General features: G+C 44.2%; 1 protein-coding gene across 1 annotated transcript in view; it reads left to right on the plus strand.

The window, feature by feature from the left end:
- Positions 1–15,720: 15,720 nt before the first annotated feature.
- LOC120850149 (parathyroid hormone/parathyroid hormone-related peptide receptor-like) overlaps positions 15,721–24,673 on the plus strand; it is a 258,878-nt gene continuing 249,925 nt past the window's right edge. The window contains exon 1 of the mRNA XM_040222557.1: positions 15,721–15,883. Within this exon, the coding sequence (XP_040078491.1) occupies positions 15,721–15,883 (163 nt within the window). The remainder of the gene's footprint in view (positions 15,884–24,673) is intronic.

Below are 24,673 nucleotides of genomic sequence, written 5' to 3' on the forward strand. Positions count from 1 at the left end.
ATATATAGAATCTGACTAACCTTACTTTAGATTTACATAAATAATCATCGACCAGCTCGTTACACTAAGATGATGGTGTGTGTAAGTGGGGCGTGTAGCATGAACTCGGCCTTTGAGAAAGCTTTCTACCGCTAACACAGGTCCGAGTACCTTGCGGGCCATGCAATGTGCCCTTCATTAGAGAGCTTGCCGCCACATGTACCTTTAGCATACACACCTTCAGTTAATAAACGTAAAATAAAAAGAATGCTTGCAGGCGTGCAAATTAATCACGTATAGTTCATTTTCGATTAGCTTAAAAGCGCAAAATGCGCGAGGCAGACGAACAAAGTACACAGCGGACCTTATTTACATATTAAATCCTTCACTCTAGTTACCGTATTTACCCGAGTAATAGCCGCACTATATATGAACAAGGCATTTGCGTCTACTTTTCCACTGAACACATATACAACCAATCATTGCGTTGCGCATAAATAACGTAGGGAGTAACAAGATCGATAACACCATTCTCCACACAAATTCAATCTTCAAGGACGGTAGCTTGGCACGAAGACGTGATCTGTGTCCTGTAAACAGCTCGAATCATGTTGTCGAACGCGATGATTGGCAATCTCCGTGCTCAGCGGAAAAGCGAACCCTCTTGCTTTCTTCATAAACAGTGCGGCTATTACTCGAGTAAATACAGTACTATGGCCCCTGAGAACTTAAAGAGGGCAGGGCGTCGCTGACTATGGTAGCGCTTCTTGCTTCGTGATTGGTTGTTCGGTGATCTTCTCGACAAATAGCGCAAGCTCATTGGCTGAGGACCGATAAAAAGATGTGCGGGGCTCACCTCGCCGTGCATTTCCAGTGACTATAACAGCTTAAAAAACGCAGGACGTGCCGAGTGCCAAGCATATTCTTATCGTTCCTCAGCAAATGAGACTGCGGCATTTTCCGATTAGATAGCCGAAAAACAAATGGCGAAGCGAGAAGCCTTTCCACGATAATCCACGCGCCGCATTTTCTTTTTTTTACAGCGAAGCTGCTTATGGCTAGGGTTCCGTGGATTTTTCGTTTGCGTCAACAAAAACTAAAAGAGGGCTCACACCGCCCTCTCTTTGCCGCTCTCTAAGCGCTTGCCTACCTAATTTTCTTTCCTTCCGCCGGGTGGCAGTCCCGTCGCGCGTGTCTAGTTTCCTCCGACTCCTCGGCGCGACGATAGTTATCGACATGTGTGTGCGCACCTTTCATCGCGATGACCACCGATCAAGACAATAAATTTGTTAGTAGCTTTGTTCAAAATTCTGTGTCACGTCTGCACCGTGTGCTAGCCTTCACAGAGCGGAATGGCTCATGATTTGTTTAATGTCCGTGGCCATTTGAATGCGATAAAGCAAAGGAGCCGGCCAGTCTACTTTGCTCACTCTGAGCGGTGAGTTCGTTGAAAAGATGCCTGGAAAAAGGGTAGTTTCACTGCCTTGGCGCGTGAAACTTGCGCTGCAGACAGTTCACTCTACTGTTGATGGGTGACGGAGACCGGCACTGCTACATCGCCCCGGACCTGGGCTAAGATCGAAGAGCTTCCACTCTTCGGTTTAAATAAAGTTGCTCTCTCTCTCGCTGTTGCAGAAGGACGACGGACCCGATATGCGTCGAGTATTGGTCACACACTTGCATTTGGTTAAAACAACCCAGTGCCTTGTGCAGCCTTTTGCAGCCTTACGGCGAGATCGCACAGTGGCACGCTGGCGCCATTTATGAGGGTGCCCTGGAACTGCATTTAACTAGACCCAAGTTTCTGCAGTTTTCCTGGGCTATCTAATGAGAAGAGGTCGCTTTTAACGTTGTGAAAAGTTCTTCCAGCTCACGGTGAAAGAGCGATACGCAAAGAAAAAGGAAATATACGCAAACCGCAAATGTTCTAGGTCTACCGATAGGTGGCGCGTTTGTGCTTTCTTGTCGCAGGGCTGTACAAGGATGTACAACGTACTTGGTGGCAACCAAACGCGAGTGTTTGAACCAGCCTCACAGTGCATCTCTATGTAGGGATTACAGTATCTTTGGCCTCTAAACCAGCCTCTATAGACCTTTGCAAAAAGGGCGCTCTGGCCGCCGCCATTTTGCGAATCGAGCGACCCCTATCAGCCAGAAATTTCTGGCACCCGCCTGAGCTGTGGAAACCCGGTCAGCGTGACTCCCCACCTGCATTGTGCATTCGGAGTTCGCCGGCTTTTCTTGGGAGTTTTTGCTTTATTCGCCTGTTTAGGATGCTTACCCTTTGTATGTTATCTTCCACTGTGAGAACCAGAGAATACCAGGGCTCGTAGCCAGCTCGGCCTTCACAGGAAACGAACGAAGAGAGCGAACGCCAAGCAGCCCGCGACGCAGGCAGTTCGACGTTCTTGGAGGATTATTTTCGTTGAGATAATCTCCAAAATGCCTTCCCGGTTGTGTTCCGGGTTTTCGCGAAAAATAGCTGATAGGGTCGGGTCCGGGGTGTGGGAACAGAATAAACACGTTCGTTCATTTGCTTCGAAGCTGTGCAAAAAAGCTGCTCTCTTCTACGTGTTCCCAAAACGTCCCGGATTCCGTCCGATTGTCGTGAAGGGACTATCGTCGACACTGTATATTGGATATGCTGTGTTATTTGAGACCATTCTCAAATCCTGTTCGGATAACGCGGCATCGTGGGGTACGTACTATATATGTTGTTCGATTGATGAGACTCATTGAATTTCATGTTGTGGGCGGGGAATAACCATGTAGTTCGGATATCCTGTGTGGTCAAATATTTTGACCTGTATAGATTGACACGACTAAGTGTACGGTGCCGTAAAACGATGAACATAAAATGAAACAAACATTCCAGTTGCATTTGTTCTGTCGCGCACGGACTCACCAAAACAGCTTTCATTTCTTTGTTTTTGTTCCCAAAAATAGAGCACTGCTTTCTTAAATGCCTCTATAAATTATGTTCGCCACAGAACACAAAATAAAAAAGAAAACGCGGCGATTCAGCCGCTACCAGCGTCCGGAATTGCACCTACGCAGGCTGCCACAGCTCACTGACGAGAAACTCCACAGCTCAGCGCAGTCGGGCAACACTGACGTACACTCTCAAAACCAGGGACGCGCGCTGTAAATCGCTTCGTTCGAGACTGCCGCTGGAAAGGTCTATATTCACACATGAAGCGGGGAGGGAGGAGGGAGAGGGTATTGAGACAGAGGTTCCTCGAATCCGCTAGGCAACATTCTTTCTCTGCGTGGCCTAATCTGGGGTGCGTTGAAAGGCTCGCCACTAATCCCCAAGTTTTGATACCCACTGTCGAGCCTTCGTTATGACCGCTAATGAGTACTACTTCATACATCAATAAGTGTAAGTGCGCTTCCTCATCTACCTGAATTTAACACAGAATGTGGTTCTGACCTTTTGAGCGTCATGCTTGTTGCGCTTAGAATTGCAAAGCGCTAAGAGTACCGGGGGGAAGCTTCTTCACAATATTTAGAGATAAAATTACGTATGCACACGGCGTCTTGTTTCTGAAACGAACAATATTAAAAAAAATATATTGAGATAAAGAATTGATTCCTGCATAATAATGTTATCGAACGCGGCGGACATCGCGTTACGAATGTAAATATAGTATTACCAAATGTATCGTCTACATTTAACTAATTAACTTTTTAAATAATAGTTTTAGTTGCCACATTATAATTAAATTGGGATTTTTTAACTGAAATTCGAAAGATGTCGTGTCGTCACCTAAAGAACACGATTTTTCTATTACTGAAATTAGTACCGTTGTTGTGTTTTGTATTTATTTTGTACCACTCCTGCTGTGGCCTAACGGCTGGCAGAAACAATAAATAAAAAATAAAAAAAGAGATGTGTTGTCTGCCTTCAGACTATGCTATAGAACTTTTCATGCTGGGCGCGCAAGGAGGTAGCAGAATAGGACGCGCCTTTCCTTTGGTAAATGACAGTAATCAGTGTCATCTCAAGGTACACGAAAATATCTATAAGACACTGACTGCTGCCATCTACAAATATTGAGCTTATCGCTGTACAACAAGGCGCTCAATATGTTGATTTATCAACAACACAATCATGTAAAGAATTTGGTTTAATAATGCGCACGTTGTTTTAGCCGCTGTAGCGCAGCATAAATAATGTTACGCCAGCCCTCCTGTTAACCCCTTGTATACTATTTGTTCCCCCTTATATTTATGTTTGTTTTTAAACTCGTATTGTTGCTTCTTGTTCGTGTCGTGTGTTAATGACGCAAGAAGGTCGCTCAAGACACTGCCCTCTTACAGGCCGCGAAGAAAGCACGTGGCGTTACAGGCTTGTCTAATATACCCGCGCCTGTACTCTGTGTGTTCTCCTCAGTATGCATAAACCCGCTCGCACTAACGTTCTTTCAATTCCATTTTAGGTATAGAGTTTTGCAAGAGCGAGTCCCCCAAGTTGGTAGTGGGCGAGTCATCTCAAAGCTCCGAGTTTCGTCTTTGTTTTTTCTTATGTCCGCTGTAGCGCGGTTCCAATTACGCGTATGTTCATTTTTCTGAACACGCGGGAAAGGATCCGGAACACCCATGAAAAGTAAAAGAAGATGCCGGCTTTGTTTAATGCGTTCATTAGTAAAGGCAGTTCCGTACTTCAAACGCGCGTCACTTAGAGAACTTTAAAGGCTGAACGTCTTTTTATTTCCTCAGCCGTCACTGCTAATGAGAAAGTTACGGCAAGCGCATGAAATAGAAAAAAAGCAATTGAGCTGTACTTAAGTCCGATTAAGACTGAGAAGCACTTTGATATTACTTTCTTAGTGGCGGCTTAATTGTTCCGAAGGGCCCTCGAACCGTATGCCGCAAACTGCCTCTAACTACACTTAGTTCCGCCTTAAGTCCGTGCGCAGTCTCCGCTACGAGCAGACGCGGCGAGCCACGTTGTGCCAAATATTCCACGCCACGGCGCTCGTGGCCTTTTATTGCGTGTGTAGTCACCGCCTACACTAGTCGCGCGTGCGGCATGCGGTGCAAGGTTGCACTTTCATGTTGTGCATTTGTTGTTCTGTCTTCTAGATTTTGACTGCGCCCTGAGAAGCGAAACAAAGTGTGTTGGAAGCACCGGCAGTTGTTTCTCACGGGGTGCGTTTGAAGCACCGACAGGTGGCTTGTGTGACGGGTGTGAACGCGTTTTTTACGAGCCAAAATCAAAGTGTAAACTTAGCATGTGCTCATTTTATAGTTACGTGTTTTGCGCCTATAATGAAATTTTGCGCATTGAGCTCACCCCATAAAAAAATTTTTTAGTAATCTTCTTTATAGCACTCATAGAGTTGACTTAGCAACCATTGGACCTAACTGTAAGCTAATTTGTTTAGACGTCAACGGAAACGACGGATCTGCAATTAACGCGTATAGATATAACTGAGCGCGTGTTCTATATATAGATATATATAGAACACGCGCCTCAAATGATCTTCATGAAATTGTACCAAAATACTGGAAGGATATAAAAGTAATATTACGGTTCATTTGTTCTTTAAACATCCGATTAAAATCTATTTAGGTACATTTCATGCCTTAATACATACATACACGTGCGAAAAAAAAGGTAAGTGCGTTCAACCCTCTCGCCATGACGTTCCTTTTTCATTTCAAAAAAGAATTGTCAGCACTGTAATCTGTAGAAGCGGAATGGAGCTGGCAGGTCATCATTTTTCAGCGTACCAAGGACATTGCACAAATATGTATTTTTTCGTAAATTTACAATTCACGCGTTCAAAAATGTGTTTCTTGAGTTTAACTCAGCATAGCTTTAACGTGCCTCTAGCCTCTCTTTGTCGCAAGCCGAAAAAGACACTTGAAGGGATACTACAACGACATTTCGGCGCTTATTTTATAGTCCATTTGTGTTCAAAGGAGCAGTATCACTTAGAACACACCAATATCTTGTTAGGAAAGACACGAAAAGGAAACGAATTAAACGATTAGCAAAGAGCACCAGGTGGATGTCGCTAACGCCTCGTTTGTAATGCCCGTCTAGGAACCTTGACAGCTAGTGAAGGTGAGTGTCTCGCCTCCGGCCACGACGAGAGAAGAGTTGAAGGAGGAACTCCCCTCTTCCCGAGAATTCCTTTTATGTGACCCAGAAGTCGCTATTGTCCCCCTACAATATTATAGAAGATTAACCCGTCCCTCAAAATTTGTACGAAAGCAGCCGCTTCGGTGGCTGGAACGACTAGGCCATTCTCTTGACGTCAGCCTCGCCGTATTTTTGCTCGTCCCGACACGAACTACGTCACGATTGCGTCGGATGTCACGTGCTCTAAGCTGGGCCTTCTCCGAGCGCTTGCCAGAGAGGGCTCTTTATAACAAAATATACAGCCACCAGACTCAAAATACAAACGTACGATTGTCATTTACGGATATTATGGGTCACATTCAACCTATTTTTGAACACGGCGGGAATATTTCAAATTTCGTTGAAGTATCCCTTTAAGGCTGCTTACGTGTAGGAATGCGAAAGCATCATAATCCCGCGGTTGAAATGTCTCCGAGTAATGTTTCTACACGCATTAAACTTGTTTCGGCCGGTATTAAATTCGGCAGCCGCCGTATATCTAGACGCTGCTGCCGATGTCGAGGCCGTAGATGTAGATGCGGTCGCTTCACAGTCCATCGCACGAATCACACGACGAGCCCGGATGAAGCCCGAAGCGCAACGGACGCGCCGGAGGCAGCGCACCGCGTCTTTCTTTTGTACACGGCGCTCCGGCGGTGACGTCACGCTCTCCCACTGCGCAGGCGCGGCACCCCAACCGGCTTCACGGCTTTCGTGACGAAACGTCTGCGTTGCTGCGCTTTTCTTTGAGTCTTATTTCCGAGGCGCGCCCGCTCTGACCTGGAGCGGCGCGTGCTCGATGACGTCTTAATATGGCCATCTTTCGGGCACAACGCCGACGCCGCCTTTCCCCGTAATGGGACGTATAAGGGTTTCGCCTTAAAATCGATTTAACCCCCGTTGATGTTCAGACAGTTTGCTTTAGAGTGGCATCTGTTCTCTCTGCGCTGGAGGAGAACGTTAACCGGCGCTCTTGCAACTTCTAATTTGGGAGCTGTGTAGCGTCTTATCGGTATTGAGCCTACCTCGTCGATACATAAAAGTCCCCGGAGTGACACGCACTACCCTCCGCTTCACTTTAAGTCCAACCACAGCCGAGGCTACGATGCCATGGACACCATCGAGCAGCCCAAAAAAGTGCATCGTCACGGGGATCGTCATGTTTGCGCGTTTGCTATGCGGAACGCAAGTTCGTCTGCTTCTTTTGCAGGGGTTGTGGTGACGTCAGTACGCCGAGCTCTGATTGGCTTCGATTGAAAGGATAGTGGGTAGACATCGAGGCAGCTTGCTTCTAGGTCTACCCACTATCCTTCAGTCAGAGCGAATCAGAGCTGGGCATCGTTCTGACGTCACGCTGCGAAAGAAGCAGTCAAACTTGTGCTCCAAATAACCCGAAAACCAATGACTCGGGGAAAAAAATTGCAAGATCGCGGCGCAATTATTTTGCGTGATTTGTTTTTTGTCGGCGACAGCAAACGCCTAAGGGAAATAAGTGCCATGGCGATGCTCTTTTAGGGCTTTTGATTGACTCCATCGGATGGCTGCCTCGACTGCGGTCGAACCTCAAGTGAAACGTAGCACATTAACCATTCCCACTGAGATTTGAAAAATACGGGAGGCCTGGCTTGTCATATTCGCGTTCTCGGTTCGTGATTCCTTATTCGGAAATCTCGCGGACTAATGCTGCACACTCATTAGCGTCGGAACAATTATAAAATTCTTGACACACTCGGCAGTTCCAGCGTTTTTTAGGTTCTCAACGACTAGAGTGCGTGCAGTCAGTTATCTCGGAGAGACGTTTTGCCGAGTGGGGAAATAGCAACTAGCTTCTAAGGTTACAGTTCTCCTTTGCTTTTTTTTAGCATTAGAACAGCGCCGCACAAACGCCGTACTAGATAGATGTTACGTTTTTCACTTTTTATTTTTAATCTTGTAAGAATACGTTTACGGGAGGTATTTGTGGAGGACTTACTTTCATTCGTTCGCCAGCGCTGCTTTCTGAAAAAAAAATCTTTTTTACTTGAGGCGAGTGCGAACGACACCGCGCTCTGATCTGAAGCTCTATTTCGATTATAACAAAGTTGCGAAATTCCCATTATGTTCGAAGCTTCCGTTCCGGGGCTGTAAAAACTCACCACACACACTAAGTTGTAGTTCGCACAATGTTATGTCAAACCCATTTATAGGTGGCTGCAGTAAACAAAACAAACAAAAAAAAAACGCATCTCGGCATTGCGCATTAAAGTTGGGAATTCCGCGTTCCTCGTTTCCATTTCGTGGGCACCTGAAACCCGTGATATGAACGGTTACCGTTCACTCGCCGATTTTCACTCTTCACGTCTTCCGTCACCGCGGAAAAGAGCGCACATGAAGAACAGTGACATTACGCTAGAGTAAAGAAAACATACGAGTAGCTATTGGAAATGATAGCTTTATAAATGCAGGCGTGGTTGGATCTGAGCAGCCTATGGTTATACCGCAGGAAAGGACAGTACGTTATAAGCTCACAAGAACGCCGAAGAGCGAATCTCGAAGAAATACGCGTGAAAGTAATAAAGCCCGTCCCATAGCTTTTAAGAAGGCAGTTACTATAGCAGTATTTTTGGAGGCCTCTAGTAACCCCCCTTCCCCCTTCCCAACCCATCGTATCAGTCTTCATACAAAAATAAGTTTACTGTGCCTCATTTGCGAAAAGACTGTAAGTGCTCCGGCGAGCTGGTGGTAGCTAAACATGTCGTTTGACACCCGAAACTGGGGTGAAGAAATGAAAAAAAAAACTTTTTAGTTAAAGGAACAGGCACAGAAGAGAAACTCTCAAAAGGACGTTCCCTTCTCTGTCTGTTCCTTTGACTAAATGTTTTCTTTTTTTTCTGCACCACAATCTCAGGTGTTAAACGACACAAGTGGCGCAATTTCCCCCACCCCCTCCTTAGAAAAAAAAAAATAAAGGTCCGAGTACACCTAAGCACTTCTTATTAGTTGTGAATGCGAAAGCATAAATGTCGTTCTTCCGCTCCCTCAGTTTGTCTGCAGCGTAGTGGCGTAAACTGCCATGTTTTGGTACTGCCGAAGTAGCGGCCGACGGTCGAGCGCGTGCTCTCGTAAAGTGGCCGCGCCGCGCTGAGCTCGGCCGCACAACCTCTCCGGAGTTTGCCCGAGCGGGCTCTGCCACCACTGCTTCCTCTTACCGGCGGCCGGGCCGCTGCGTGCGCGGCGCCGCCATTGAGAGGGCTTCTCTGGTGGCGGTTTTCGGAACTAGGCCGCACGACAGCCAATGGGAGCCTCGTTTCTCGATGACGTGAGCCAGCCAATGAGACCTTTTCGTTAGAAATCGGCTTCACTTTGGGGGAGTTTAAGTGCCGTTTGACGCGGAACTTAAAGCTGATAACGTGGGTTCTAGTCATGGGACAGTTAATGCTTTCACATTAAACTACGGATCACCGAACTCTCAGACTCCGCCCAAATATGGCGTTACGTCCTGTCCAGGGCCAATGTCTAAGAGCTTATTGCTATCTGATTCAAAAGAGATAAGAGTTTTCAAAATGATTTAATGAGTATATGATGCCCGTTCCCGGTAGCCGACGACACGCGTGTATTAGCTGCCTTTTATGCCGCCCTTTTTCTCATTAAAGATTTCGGAAAACCGCTCATACCCTGCTAATTAGATAACGGTAAGATTTGAAATGTTGTCATTTGATCCGGATTGTTAGCTCTACCTTTGGTCGGAGTAAAAATGTTTGCCGATGCGTAATGTTCTTTTTTTTTTTAACACTATAAATTTTGTTTAGACAACTGGCACCTAACAGACTCACGGCGTGGCTGACAGGCTAGGGTAAGCTTTGCTCTCACCGGAAAAATCAATAGCCTTCCTTCCATTATCTGGCAGTTTTCTGTGTCTGAGTATACCAAGAGGGCGGGATCATCTGGCGCGACACCTAAAGCTATTTGGTCCCCCGAGCACGCAGCTTCCCCCGCTATGACAGCTTGGCGGTAAACGATGTGTAGAATGACAAATGAGAAACCCCGCTCGCGGACGTATTATTACAGCCGCTGACAGCTTATACCACCTGGGGTGTGACAAGCTCAGAATTTCTTAACATTGCTCTCCCGCCAATGAGATTGAGCTATTAGCCTATCAGAATACCGAAAAATGAAATATGAAAGCTAGAATAGGTTTCGAACGCGAGTTCCGGAGGTTTTTTCAGCTACACGAACAAACCAAGTTTTCGAAATACTCATGCTTCAAGGTATAGGCCATACTATTCATTATCTCTAAATTTAAGCTAGCTATTCAGGAAACACAAAATGAAAGTGATGCCAAAACCAACATTCAAACTTTCTTGCTCTCTCCAGAGGGATGGCGTCAAATGTTGCAGAACTTGCACGTCGAGCGGGCGTCTAAAATAAATTCTAGTTTTTGCACCAGTATTTATTTCTCGCTCTAGTCGGATGAATAACATTTGTGTCACACTGACAAACTCCTTGTAACCCGTGGGGAACAAGCTGGGTTGAGCCCATATTGCCCCATATTAAAACATCTGACGACACGTCTTCGGCGTTGGCAGTGGAGCCTCCCAACCCATAGACCTACCTTAACAATTTAATACATTCCTGAAAAACAAACGATAGCAGAGCGATTTGGGCGATGAATTGAGATGTTTGTTTAATATTTTGAATCAATTATTTAAGCAAATCAGTGCCTATCAAAATTTTCCTGGAGCTCCCCCCTAAGCATCCAGTGTGTATAAGAACCTCTTGCCAGAATGTCGCCTAAAGGCCGCAAATGAACACACTTGTAAACCCTGTATTTCCGGGCATTTTTACGTTGCCAATTACTGTTAATATTGAATGCATTTTGGCGGGGGAAACTTAATGTATCTAAGACGGAAAAGGTAAAGGAAGACGCGTTACGACCCTGTGGACACAAAAGAAAAGGGTTTGTGAATTCGTGTTTTCGGTTTACGATAGAGCGAATAGAATAACCCCAGCCAACGGCGAATACCCTAATACGATTAGCTTCTACAGAATACAGTGTGCGCAGTGACAATGACTATGATGAAATTGTAAGATATCATACTATGTTGTTCTTCTGTTCTTCATCATGTCGTGTTCTGAATAAGTGTATACTCGTAAATATTTTTATTTAATGAAAAATATAGAGTGTCATCACCGGAGCGCGGGTCCTTTTTGAGTAGCTCCCCATTCCAATTGACCGACGTAAGGGGTCAGGTGGCCATGCCGAAAACAAATAACTTTCTCGTTAGAAGTCGCGGTTCAAGTCGCGATACATGATTCACTCCCCCGAGATTTACAGATACAAACTTGTAGTGTGCGTAGGTCAATTTCGTCAGGTACGACCAAAGTGTTTTGGTCCACTCGGCGTACAAAAATTGGTGTCTTTCGTGGTCGGTTTGCCTTGATGCATACCCGACCAAGAGGAATAACTCGGAGCTACTGGATTCAACAACAAGAAAATATATTTAATTGGACATAAACGAGACGATGAAGACTAAAAGAAAGCCGACGAGCACCGGCGGCGCTTGGATCTTACCGGCGACTGCCTCCACGCCGCCTCTGATCCGTCTTATCTAGGGGTCGCGAGCGATGTGCGTGGCCGGTTCGACTCCGTCGCCACGTGGAAAAGTTCGCCCCTTGCGCCCGGTAGTCGGGCAACTGAGCTGGGGAGCCGCTAGGGTGCCCACACCTTTCAGACACAAATGGTACTATAGTAACTGAGAGCTCACGGGAAGGCAGGGCGTTTCAACTCCCTTTGTATCTTGTATCTCACTGCTGCAAATCAAACGGCGGAATATAAAAAAAAAAACAGTAAAAAAAAGCAAGACGCACGAGAAAGATGAGCCGGGCCGTGAGTTTCTTAATATGCAATAGACCCTTGTCGAAATTTCGAAATGATACAAATGAATTATGTGCGGCCGCCATTAGTTGGTCATGCACTGCGAGCACACATTGGACACGAACGTTTCGTCAGCATTCGGAGTTGGGAACCGATGACGGGCTTGACGGCAGAAGCGATGATACCAACTAACGGCTGCTGCGCATAATCTACATATCATTTCATAATTTCGGAAAGGGTCTATTGACTCTATATGACGTCGCTGAAAGCGTCAGAAAGGCAGGGTTTGGCGAATTCTGGGCACCTCCTTTTCGCTCCGCAAACAGTGCATTTGCTCCAGATGTAGACTACACGAGACTTTGGAAAGAGCTGGGAAACTTGGTCACGGTTTGGTTGGCAAGGGTTTAGTTGGAGGACATATCAGTTCTCACTTAGATAAAGCGCAGCCCTTTCGGACTCCGGCTGGGAAGGAAGTGGGTCGGTGGGATTGTTTTGTTCAAGGTCTCAAGTTTTCAATTCGGGATTGAGGTCACCATTTACGGTTCAGGTGAAGATCAGTGTGGGTAGAATTGTATAACAAAGGTTGACTTTGTACGTCGTTGGTCAGTGATTGGGTTGTGGATATGTACGGCTTTGAGTAAATAAGCGCAATAGCCGAGTTTGAGACGTTCTTTTCCCTTGTCTTTTTCTTCGACCAAGTTTACCGCAGCTTCTACCGCAGTCTCGGGTATTCTACATCATGATCAACATCCACCAGTTTGCCTGCGCACTCACTGTTTTTTTATTGCATTTGCTTCGTGAGCCAAATAAAGTCCCAGGATTACGAATCAATAAGCAACAGGCGTGATCAAAAGAAGCTACAACCTGAGTTTCCTAGGTTGTCAATCACAATGCGGAGCGCAAGTTCGTCTGCTTCTTGTATAGGGGTTGCGATTATTTCAGAACGCCAAGCTCTTATTGACTGATCGAAAAAAAATAGTAGACCTCAGGACATCTAGCATTGAGGTCTACCAATTATCCTTCCAATCAAACAAAGCAGAACTCGGCGTCGTTTTGTCGTGACTGCAACCCCCACACAAGAAGCAGACGAGTGGCTCTCCGTATAGCCCGTAAGCAATCAAAGAACCGGTACCGCTAACCTACATGTTGAAGCAGCGTCTTGTTGACCCAATCAATCTTCTGCAGCAAAGCTTCCGCATACGCTTGTTGATTGCGGACTGTGAGCGACGTTCGGTCAATCGCTAGTGGGGTGCATTGAGCAACTCTAGCTGCACTCCTTTAACGCGATATCGTTTAGGAGCTCCTATTGCTGGAAAATCAGGCGTCGACGTCGGCGTCGGCAGAACCGAAAATCCCATAAAGCAGCGAGCGCAGCCACGTGTGATGTCACGCGTGTGACGTCACACATGGCTGCGACATCATGACCCTATGAACCCGCTCAATTTGTCGGAAAAACTTTCCGCTCAATTAAGCGAAATGTTTCCCGCCAAACTTAGCGAACCGACTAGGCCTCGCACACACGCTTGCATGGCTTGGGAACGAGCTAGAGCTATGAAAAGGCTTTGCTAACGGGACCCCATAACGCTAACGCCTTACACCCTTGAAGTCTAGGCTCAAGCGCCATACAAGTTGTTCTGTTGGTTCGTAGTCACGTTGGCACGCGGCCCTCAGATTTCACCGGATGCCGCAAAGAATTGATATCCCTAATAGGTGACAACTAATAATCAGTTTTGGGATATATTTTTATTAAATTTGGTTAGCGGTCTTGCCCCAATATCTAAGACGGAATTTCCCAATGTCGATGAAAATGATGTTACAGGTAGAACAGATCTGTATTTGGCATTTTTACTTTGAGCACAGACCTTTCCAATGCTTACCACCTAGACGAAAACTGCCGAGTCACTGAGCTGTGGAAGGATGCGCATTGTTTCATATACCGCACAACAGATCTACAGCGCAAGCTCAGAAAGCGTTTCACAACCCAACAAACAAAGATGACAGCGTTCAGAAGGCGATTTTTGGAAAGGTCTATAAAAACACGGGAAACATTTTCCCCCGATTCTCTATATGGCTGATATGCCCTAGCGATAGAGGGGTACAAATTTATTCGAAATTAATTGCGTTAAAGTTTATGTTTTATCCGTTGAGGTGAGTTGCAATTAAGCTACAATTAGAGTTACGTTCTTACAATTGTAACCAGTTAACGTTACCGCTATTAAATGTAACTAAGTTGCAGTAAAGTTAACTATACTGTATCACTTAAAGAGGGGACACAGGGGGTGTGATTACCGACGTGCCGTTCAGTCTCCTGTTTAGACCTGTTTTCTTTTACTTGCAACTCACTGCATGTTTCAAGGCATTGGCGTAGATCTCGTGTCTCTATATACAGCAGTCAAAATAGTGCTGATTTGTGAGCGTAATATAGTGCAGTGCATGAACACCCGCAATAGAACGTAACCAAGCTTGTATATGCGTAAGTAGAATACATTGAAACAACAAAATAAGTATTTATTACAAAGGCAAGTATATCTAAACGAAGACCATTGTCATCGCCACATATGATGCGAAATGAATTACCTAGAAACAGGTTTGCGCCGTCAAAAGACATCTGGAATTAAAGTTGTGAAGACTAACATCATAAAATGTGTTGTTACTCTTTAGGATCATTTCAACGTTTCAGTCTGGCAAGATCCTGTGGTCATTGAACTGCTGCACCACTTGATAGACGGGTATTGTGCATGATGAATTCCACACTAACAAGTGGCAGCTTTTTGAAACTATCCCGAAAGTTCCACGGCCGGAGTGCGAGGCTCATAGACGTTGCTCTTTTTCCGCTCAAAGCCGGTCTAGTATTGCCTAGGTTCTGATTCCGCACACGCTTGCCAGAATGCACAAATGTCTTCCGTGAACAACAGTGCCCCCACCCGAGGAGATCATCGAGAATATTTAAACGTAACTGTTTCCACATCGCAAATTACACCTAAATGCAAGTAAGCCAAAGTTACGTTTGCTAACATGATATTGAACCTTGCATTATATTAAGGTACTAAATTTGTAATTAATTCCAGAAACCTAAATTCATGTAATTAGTTGCTTCACTACCCTAGTAGCACTAGGCCCGGCTCATACTCTGGCCAGCTTGGCTCGAGCTGTGGCCAGGCTTGAGCCAATTTCGTTCTAGCTCGCGCCAGCCTGGCCCAAGCCGGGGCCGTGGAAGTGTGCTGCTTGGGACTCCGGTTAGCGGGCTCGTATCCGCCACGAAAGTTAAGAGTAGTCTTGAATCAAACAGTGATACCTTATTCAAATCCAGAAAGCTTTTTATATCTTTCTCTTTCTTTTTCCATTTATTTTTGTTCCGGCCCCTCATGCCTTCTAGGTTTTTCTCTACCTCGGTTACAAATACAGATCTGTTCCCGACGGCGCAGCAACAGCAAAAGCGACGACGGTCGATACACGACACGGGACCTTATCTAGGCCGTGCCCGGAAAACAAACTGTCCCTAATGTTTCAAGACAACGCGCCCAGCACGGAAGTCGTTTTCCCACGGACACGTGTTTGCTCTATTCAGGTTTCCGTGAAGTAGTTCTGCCGCTTTAAATGAAAGCAACACCGTTTTGCCGCAATGCCGGTGATGAGTTTTCTGCAGCACAAGATAAATGTTGGAAAACAATCTTGTCGTTTGGCCCATATGTTTGTTTGCTGCCGTGTTGTTTTCACTAATAATTTTGGTTTCTTTGGGTGCTTGAAACAAAGAATGTTTATTAAAGAACCGGGTGATCACACTGACATTTTCTTCGGTGTTCTTTATATGCAGATTATCTTGGCCGATCAAGACTCCAAAATGCAGCTCAGCGCTCTTCAAGAGGCCATGTTGGATTGCCTCAAGAATGACAGCAGCGCAGTCTTTGACTCTGGTGGTGAGTTCACGTAACACAGGCAGCAATTGATAGCCTTACGTTACACCTAAAAAGCTTTCGGTATTGATGCGAAAGTATATTTCGAAAGTAGCGTACTTACGTGAGAACAAACTGTTTCATCGAGCTACATTCTCAATCCTCTGGCTTTGTTTGGGCAGCAGATAACTTTCAAGACAAATTCTAGAGATGAATGTGAGTTAAGGTTTTCATTGCTTTGAGTTGTTCACCTTCATTCTGATGGAACGACGCCATCGGTTTTATCCGCTAACTTAGGCGTTCTTTCGCAGGAATACGACATGTACATGCACCGCCTAGAATATTAAAGGCCCGGGTCCCAGCCTGCTCTAACTTCCCTCAACGTCAATACAGTAGGATGACGTCAAATCAGCAACTGGACACGGGCCCGACTCAGAGCGTTCTCCTACACGTTGATTGAACACGAGGTCTACTTAGACGCAAACACCGCAGTAGTTTGTAGTCTGTGTCTGCACTCTATTTTACCGTTGCGACGTAAAAAGTTTAAGTGCACAGGCTTTTAATTTTATTGGGGTGTTCAACGTATCTGTATGCCTTTGGAGAACAAACAAAGCTGAACAGCTCGAGCCAAAATCAATTTTGTTTGAGAAATATGATCGTCCAGGCAGCGCAGTTGAGATGGTTTGCGTGAACACACGGTGATGTTACTCTCGTCATCTCCACCTCCGCTTGCGCTGTTTAAGAGTGTAGGAAACTAGGTAATATCTATTAGTGAAGCAGACAAGTAGCTGCAGAGGCGCGCGTTTCACGGTAAGATCGTATAGGCGCTGGGCAAGGTTTCAGAGCGCGCTACCATTGGTTCATCATCAGCGCCACCATGGCCAAATGAGTCAACACTGGGACGGTTAAAATCGGCAGCGCCGCCGGCGTAGCCTCGCGTGACTGAGTTATTACCAACTCTGAGTGCTTTGTTGTCGCGCGCCACATTACCAACTGTTTAAAAAAATGTATCAAATGTTTATGCGAGTGATTGTATCATTCTAGCATTAGGCAATTTTAGTACGTGCCTCCGTTGATAGTTTGAGATAAACAAAAACGGGAACTAGAATAACAAAATTTAACGTTCTGATATTGCGGCAAGCTTTAAGTGAAAGCAAGTTGGAAAAGACAGTTTTCAACCTTTTTTTTCCTTTTTTACGTTATTTACGCGCCTCAATATTACAGAAGCGAAAGCTTCGTCGAGCTTCTCTCCTACACAAAAGCTAAACTAAAAGCCCCCCCCCCCCCCCCCGCCCCCCCCCTCCCCCCCCCCCCCGCCCGCCCCTCCCCCACCCTGACCTACTTCTTAATTTTCAGGTGAACCCTTCCCGCATAAATAGCTGACCTAATTTCGAGAATCAGCTTCGTTCCGGTTCCCTCGTCGAAGTGATGAAAACGATTGCGGTGTCCAAGGAATGTGCCTTCTGTACAAGCTGGCTGTAGTTTGAGCAGTGTCGTACGCAATGGACCTTTTCCAAATACCGACGGCACCAGGCGGTGGCTGCACGAACTAAAAATCGAGGAAGTGACCTACCTGCGCTACCATCGATAATGGGAGCTACGTTACCAGTTGCTTCGCTCTCTGAGCAGCGTCGCGTGCCCAACGCAACGAGGTAGGCCTAACGCGACTTTAAAGAGGGAAATCCGTAGCGTCCACCCAAACGTCGTGTTTTTCTTTCCGTCCACTTTATTTTTTTGTGTAACACAATTATATATATGCTGCAATTACGTGTTCTACTCGTCGATTTACAGCCTCATTCCGAATTTCCTCGAATCTTCGTGCCGACTTCCACTGCTTGGCATCGGGCGCTCGCGCGTGCGCAGAACGCTTCTCGGAAAAGGTCCATTGCTAGTCGCGAGCTGATGCTCGTTCTCGTCGATTGAATGTGCTGTACTGTTCTACATAGAACACAAATAAACACCACACGGATAACCTTTTCTTGTGATGTACGTTCATTCTTTTATTTCTTGAGTAGGAAGTTTTTTAGAAGCGGGGATAGACACCGGTCAAAATAGAACAACTATCTTGGGCAGCTCCGCGATGACGCGCAAACGCCAGTTTGCCCTGCAACCGGCGGAGCGGACGAAACGCTCATTCCTTTAACGCTCAAACGACATTGAAACCTGATTCGATCGAGTTATATCCGCGGAGCAGAGCGCAGCGAGAGTGCGAAAAAACGTTTCTAACTCCAGATAATCATCGCATCAAATCCAAAGACAATGCCGGTTGTCGAGCGGATTAATTCGAAATATCGAGTCAGATAGCACATCTAGAAATCCACCTCAAACTCAAACTCTTTATTTCTCTCCGCTTGGGAAAGGGGAGACAGAGAAAAAGACAACTCAGTTGTTGCTTGACGAGCCTCTGCCTTCCCACAGCAGCGAAAGAGTACAGCATGCACAAACACAAAATGTTTTTTTTTTTTTTTTCACCATTCCACTTATAGCGCAAAAATAAACAACATTAGATGAGGGAGGAGGGAAAGTGTGAAAAGTAATCGATTCAGCCAAGTTTACAAATTCCAGGGGCACTCTCTCACAAACATGTAACGCACGTTTTTATGGTTTCATTCAAAACTTCTACATTCAACTCACTCGGGCGATTTAAAAAAAGAAAAAAAAAACAGAAAACGAGGCACTATATATTTCACAGTCCGATTACCGTAGTTCGTTCTTGAGTGCGGCACTAACCATGTGTCTTCAGACCTAGTTGTAACCTCCCTCATTTTAAGGTTGGAGATAGATATGAATATACGTTCTGTTTGGCCAAAAGATATTTTCAATGCAAGAAAACGTTTATAATAATACTGATTAGGAATCTGTACAATATTCAATTTACTAAATAATGAGCTAGTATGACTATTATACTGAGTATTACATGTAATAAGAACAGCTTTTTTTGTAGAGTATGCATCAGTTTTAGGTTTGTTGCGGTCGCATTCCCTCATACCGAGAAGCGATAATTATATCTTGAGTATATAAAATTATATAAAAGAGGGAATTATATATGAGAATCATAACCAAAATTCGGATGATCTGGCGATATTTGTTGGTAATACCTACAATTCTTGATAATTTTTGACATATCTGTTGCACAGTCTGGCTCCATGACATGTATTGATTAAATATAATTCCGAGAACTTTTACGCTTTCAACTATATCTATACAGTATGTTCCAAGAGAAAGATTGGACGTATAGAAACAGTTTGTATTACGTGATCTAAATAATAGGCTTTTGTCTTACTACCATTAATTTTAATGAATTTGAAATTGTACAGGCATTTAACTTTTCCAAAACATTATTTGCGGTACTTATAATGTGATCAGTGTCATCAGCTGAAAAGAATATACTGGTATCATCAGCGTAAAGTATGAGACTTACCTTTTTATCAATATTTCCGATGTCATTAATGTATAGATTAAAAAAAAGTGGTCCCAGAATGCTCCCTTGCGGTACGCCGGCAATCTGTTTCCTAAGATCCGATTGCTTTTTTTATTTATTTCAACGCACTGATATTGATAACTAAGATGATAACTTCTGATCATATTGAGAGCAACACCACGAATGTCATAAAGATCAGCTTTGGAAGTAATGTGTCATAATTGATCCGGTCAAACCCTTCAAAAAATCTATGAATACTCCGAGTGTTAATACATTTTTTCAATATTGTTTAAAATTAATTCCTTTTGTTTTGACATGGCAATTTCGGTAGAGAAGCCCCGCCTAAATCCGTATTGACAGGGCGTTAAGATACAAAAACTTTACGCAGAAACTATACAGCCGGTGATGTATTATTTTTTCTAAAGCTTTTGAAAATATCGGAAATACAGAATTCGATCTATAATTTTCGAGGTTGTTTTTATTTCCAGCTTTATATAGCACAAATACCTTTGCCACCTGCATTTTTTGGGGGAAAATTTCGTTCTTAATTGCTAGATTAAAAATGTGTTAAGCAAGGAACAATCGACCACAAAACATGCTTGTTAGGTTTAATTAGAAAATCATGTACATCGGAGCACTTACTATTTTTTTAAGCTTTGGAAAACAGAAAATACTTCATGTTCGTCAGTTGAAAACAGAAACATACTATGTGAAACCTTCTGGACATACCTAACGGTATTCGCGCAGTGTACACTCTGGACAAGTGTAGCAAAATTATCACTAAACTTTTTGGTCAAAGCAACCCCTTCTACGACGATACCTTCGATTTTTATATCTGTTACTTTATCCGCATGCCACCTTGTTTTATTAACTCATTTACTTTTTCCGTACTACCTCGGATCTCTTGTGATATTTAAATAAATTATAGAAATACACGCGTTTAGCCTGCCTTAAAGTTTTTGTTAATTCATTTCTATGTTTCTTAAATGCAACCACGATGTTACCATCTTTAGGGTGCACGAATCTGTGATAGAGATTATTTTTCTTATTTTTTTATTTTTTTATTTCGGATGTAACCCAGGGTTTACGAGACTTTCGAGGAACCCTATGCAATTCATAAGGAAAGCAGCGATCATGTATGATTATAAACCTTTCAAGAAAACAATTAAATGCTTCGTCAGCAGACACGCTAGACAGCACCGCACTCCAGACTTCGGAACTTATCTGTTGTTGAAAAAGATCAAGGTTTCTTGCGCTTATATTTCTAAAATAATTCTGATCATCACATATTTTTTTGGAGCTATAGTCTACATTTGTAACCATCTATCTTGGAAGGTGGTCACTAATAGTTTCCCCAACCACTCCAGCAACTATGTCCGTTTCTGAAATATTTGTTAAAAATAAATCAACAACGCCGTATTTCGGGGTGTCATGCGAGTAGGCTGGGCAATAACGTTGAAGAGTCCGTATAACTGATATAAAGTCAACAATTCAATTTTATGTGAGGAGGACGCAAGCATGTCTATGTTAAAATCACCAGCTCAAGTCAGGCAATCCGCACGGAGTGCTTAGTTACACGTTTTGCGGCATTTATTCACCTCCAATGGCGTTGCTTTTCCCATGGCCTCGACGGGATCCTGCCAAGCTTCACGAATGCTAAGCATTCGGCGTTGCGACAGTCCTGTACGCAAAATTGCCTACAGCTTCGACGCTTGGTGATCTTCGACCTCTCATAAAATTGTTAAGAATAAAAGACCGAAAAATGCACGAATCTACATGTTCAAAGTGGCGCGTGAACAGCTCCACGAGCAAGCGGGCTGGCGAAAGGGCCTCCCCAGTGTTGCAAATATTTTGAGCTAGATGGCGCTACGTGTCACAGAAAACTTGATTGCTCTGCGGCAATGCGAGGCAACACTTCGTGAAAGTCGCAATGACAGCTAAAAAGATTGCCATTGGTGAATAAGAAAGGTCCTATATATATTCACTATTCCCTCTCCACGTACCACATAGATTGTCATTCCGGCAACAAATGCTGCCGGAATGACAAAAAGCAAGACATTAAGTGTTTTTGCATTTATATTTTGTATATGGAAGGTTTGAGCTGTGGAGTTTTTTTTTTTTATTTTCCGTATATTTTGGGGCCTGTTCGATACGAGACGATTTTTCCCAGGGAATCAAAATTTTAAACTAGAGAACATTCCTACCAGTGGGGGCCCAGAATAAAAGAAACTTCTTCCGAGAAAAAAACAAGCAATCACGACGGAAGTCAGGGATAAATACTAAAAACTCATACTTATCAGCCAAATAAGTAACTAAAGCTTACAAAGCACCTTTTGTGTAAGTAAACAACATACGGTTTCTATTAAAAACTTTCCGAGCGTCTGAAAAAAAGAAAAACACTAAATCAGTTAATTTTAAGAAGAAGCACCTGTGAAGTGTGGGGGTGCGCTAAATGTTTCACTTGTGCAGCAAGCACAAGGTTGGCAATGCAAAAATGACGGTGATAAGAATACCACCCGCGCTTTCGAATCGTAACTCTTGTGCCTGCGGACGGAGTGAATACTCTATCCCACCCGCAGGCTTCACAAGTGCTTTAAGACGTCCTAAAATTCAATGTTTTAACGGATATCGATGGCGCTCAGAAAGGTTTTAACGGAAACCAGATATATACTTTCACAACCGAAAAGTAAATTAGTACATTTTAGTTCATTATGAACTCATTAGTATATCTTTTGCACTGCCTATTAGCCGTGACTGGCAGTCGATTCCTAAAAACATTTTCTTGTTCTCTTAACACCACTATAGCTCGGAATATTTCAGTATTCACTAAAACACACGATAGTCTTATTACAACGGTTAAACCAGCTGAACTACGAAATTAGGGAGAAAGGAGTAAAGACAAGTGATCGCTGGACTACCAACTATTTAATAAAGATTCTTCGTTTTCCTCTCTTTGTCTACTGGCGTTGGGGCTACCTTCTCTTCTTCCTACTTGATTTTTTTTTTGTTCCATCTCGGATACTGGTTTTCCTTGTCTTTACTCCTTTCTCCCTAATATCGTAGTTCAGCTGGTTTAACCGTTGTAATATGTACCACCAACTGGCTCAGCTTGTACCCCTCAACGATAGTCTATCGCGCTTAAATAAATACTCCAACTCGGGCAAATATCGTGGGGCCGTTCAATGGAAAAGGGTTAGCCGAGAGCTACCATGAATTTGTTGGTGGTTTCGTTGTCAGCTGGGCTCAGGACAAGATGAAAGCGTTTGTTACTAAACATTTGGTCACTTTTGGGAACTTCGATATGAAACGCTCAATATAATTTGTGTTTAAATACATCCTGCGATTCAGGCAAACAGTGCGGTGCTGTTCGATGAAAACAAAGTATCCGAGATTTACCGTGGAGAATATGGATTTGAAATGAGCTGAGCTCAGAAAGCGACAAGATTGACGCGTTTGTTACGAAACATCTGGCCCCTTCTACGAAATCCCAACTGAAAATCCAATATAATTTGTGTTTCAATATTTCCTCAGACTCAGGCAAATATTTTAGTGCTGTTCGATGAAAACGAAGGTAGTCTAGAGTTAGCGTGGAGTTGTTTGTGAGTTTGAAGTCAGTTGAGCTCAGGAATGGACAAGATTAACGCGGTTCTTTTGATACTTTTAGCCACTTCTCCAAACTTACATTGAGGTATAAAAAGTACACGCTCAGTGAAGCCATGACCTCATAGAATTTTCGCTTCATATACCCACTTTACTTTGCTTTGGTAGAGTGTGTTCACACAGCGGAAGGTAGCTATTTGAGCACTTCTTTCTGCCACTATCTGGAAATAGCGAAGCCTCCGTTTCGTAACAACGATTCGAATGTTTTTACTTGTGTAAATGCCTTCTCATCTTAATAGAAGTATTGTTCACAATCAGCCTTATAAATTCGATTCCCCAGGCACAAACACCACCTGGCATATTTTTCTTTTTTTCATATCAAAAGCCAGAGTCAAGTGCTCTCAATAAAAAGCTTTGCACGAAAACAAAATGACGACTTTTTGACGAAGAGAACGTGAAAGTCAGAAGGGTCCGTTCCTTTAATAAATCAAGCTAGGCTAGTGCAGTGTAGGCGCGTCAGCACATCCAATCGTTTTATAGGCCTATAAAGCTTCACATATTTATATTTCTTCTGCAAAACATGTGCAGTAAAGGTATATGTCCAAGATAGAGCTTGGGAACCACCATCGGGAACCTATTTGAGGCACAGCAGGTCTTGCCTACTTTGGGAATTTTTCCCGCTGAAGTACTACCGGCACATCCGGTAGGACCACTCTGGCTATCGTCCCGACATTTCATAAGTGCCGGTTCCTCTTTATTCCAAATACCACCTGATATTAATAGAAATTTAGTACTAGCCAATGTTTCTTTGTGTCGCTGGCTACACAAGCTGGCGCGGCTGGTTACAACGTGAATGCACTTGAGCTAGCCGATAAATATTGCCTCAGGACGTAGGAGAGCATATAGCAAAAGTTCAGCACTATGGACTCCCACGAGAGTTTGAACAGAAAGTACGTTACATGAAACCGCTCCAGGTCATTGTTGCTTTGTTGCTAAGCGAACATCGACTCGCGTCTTCCTTTCTGATCCATTAGCATCGAAGAGTGTTCTGGAAGAGTGAAGATACCAATGGTTTTTCGTGCTATCTTTAGCAACTCGCTTCCGGCTGAGATAGACTGTAAGCGTATAGAATACCCTAAGTATTTAGAAGGCGATCCGTCGCATTGTGTTATATTCAGGAGCGTGGGCTGGCGGATCCGAGCTCTGGCATTCGCCCTCGTCTCTAGGCAGCTGTTAGGGCAATCATATTTGAATCTTTCAGGGGACGAATCAATAATATTGGGTTGAAATATAATTACTGCATTTATGGGGTGGCATATATCAGAACAAGAACATATATGTAAGAAGGTGTAATCAATTGTCCGATGTTGAATTTTTAATAGCTTGAGAAACCGCGACCATTTTGTACTTCACATGTCATAATAGGGAGTTCTCTGGGTCGTTTTCTAATGACACGGCTACCGTACGTGACAATTAACGTGTTTCAGTCAACGTTTCAAGATTACCCTAGTTGTAGAACACCCGCAGAACCCCCTTGACCCCACTCCCCCTCACTTACTTCAGTCCACCCCCTTCGATTGAAGCGCCATAGAGATTATCGTTTCAATGCTGTGCATCTTATAGAGTACAGCGGAGCGCCATCTAGACAATGTGCGTATAAACGTACGTGTTCCGTGGCGTACACTGCAGTTACTATCGGCCAACACACTGTTTGCCCACCGAGTGAGGGCATTGCGCGCGCGCAGAAACCAGATTCGCTTAAGGCGAAGGATCTGCGCATGCGCAGTGCCGAC

Source organism: Ixodes scapularis, unplaced genomic scaffold (assembly GCF_016920785.2).
Source record: "Ixodes scapularis isolate PalLabHiFi unplaced genomic scaffold, ASM1692078v2 PGA_scaffold5__190_contigs__length_132052651, whole genome shotgun sequence".
Taxonomy (NCBI): domain Eukaryota; kingdom Metazoa; phylum Arthropoda; class Arachnida; order Ixodida; family Ixodidae; genus Ixodes; species Ixodes scapularis.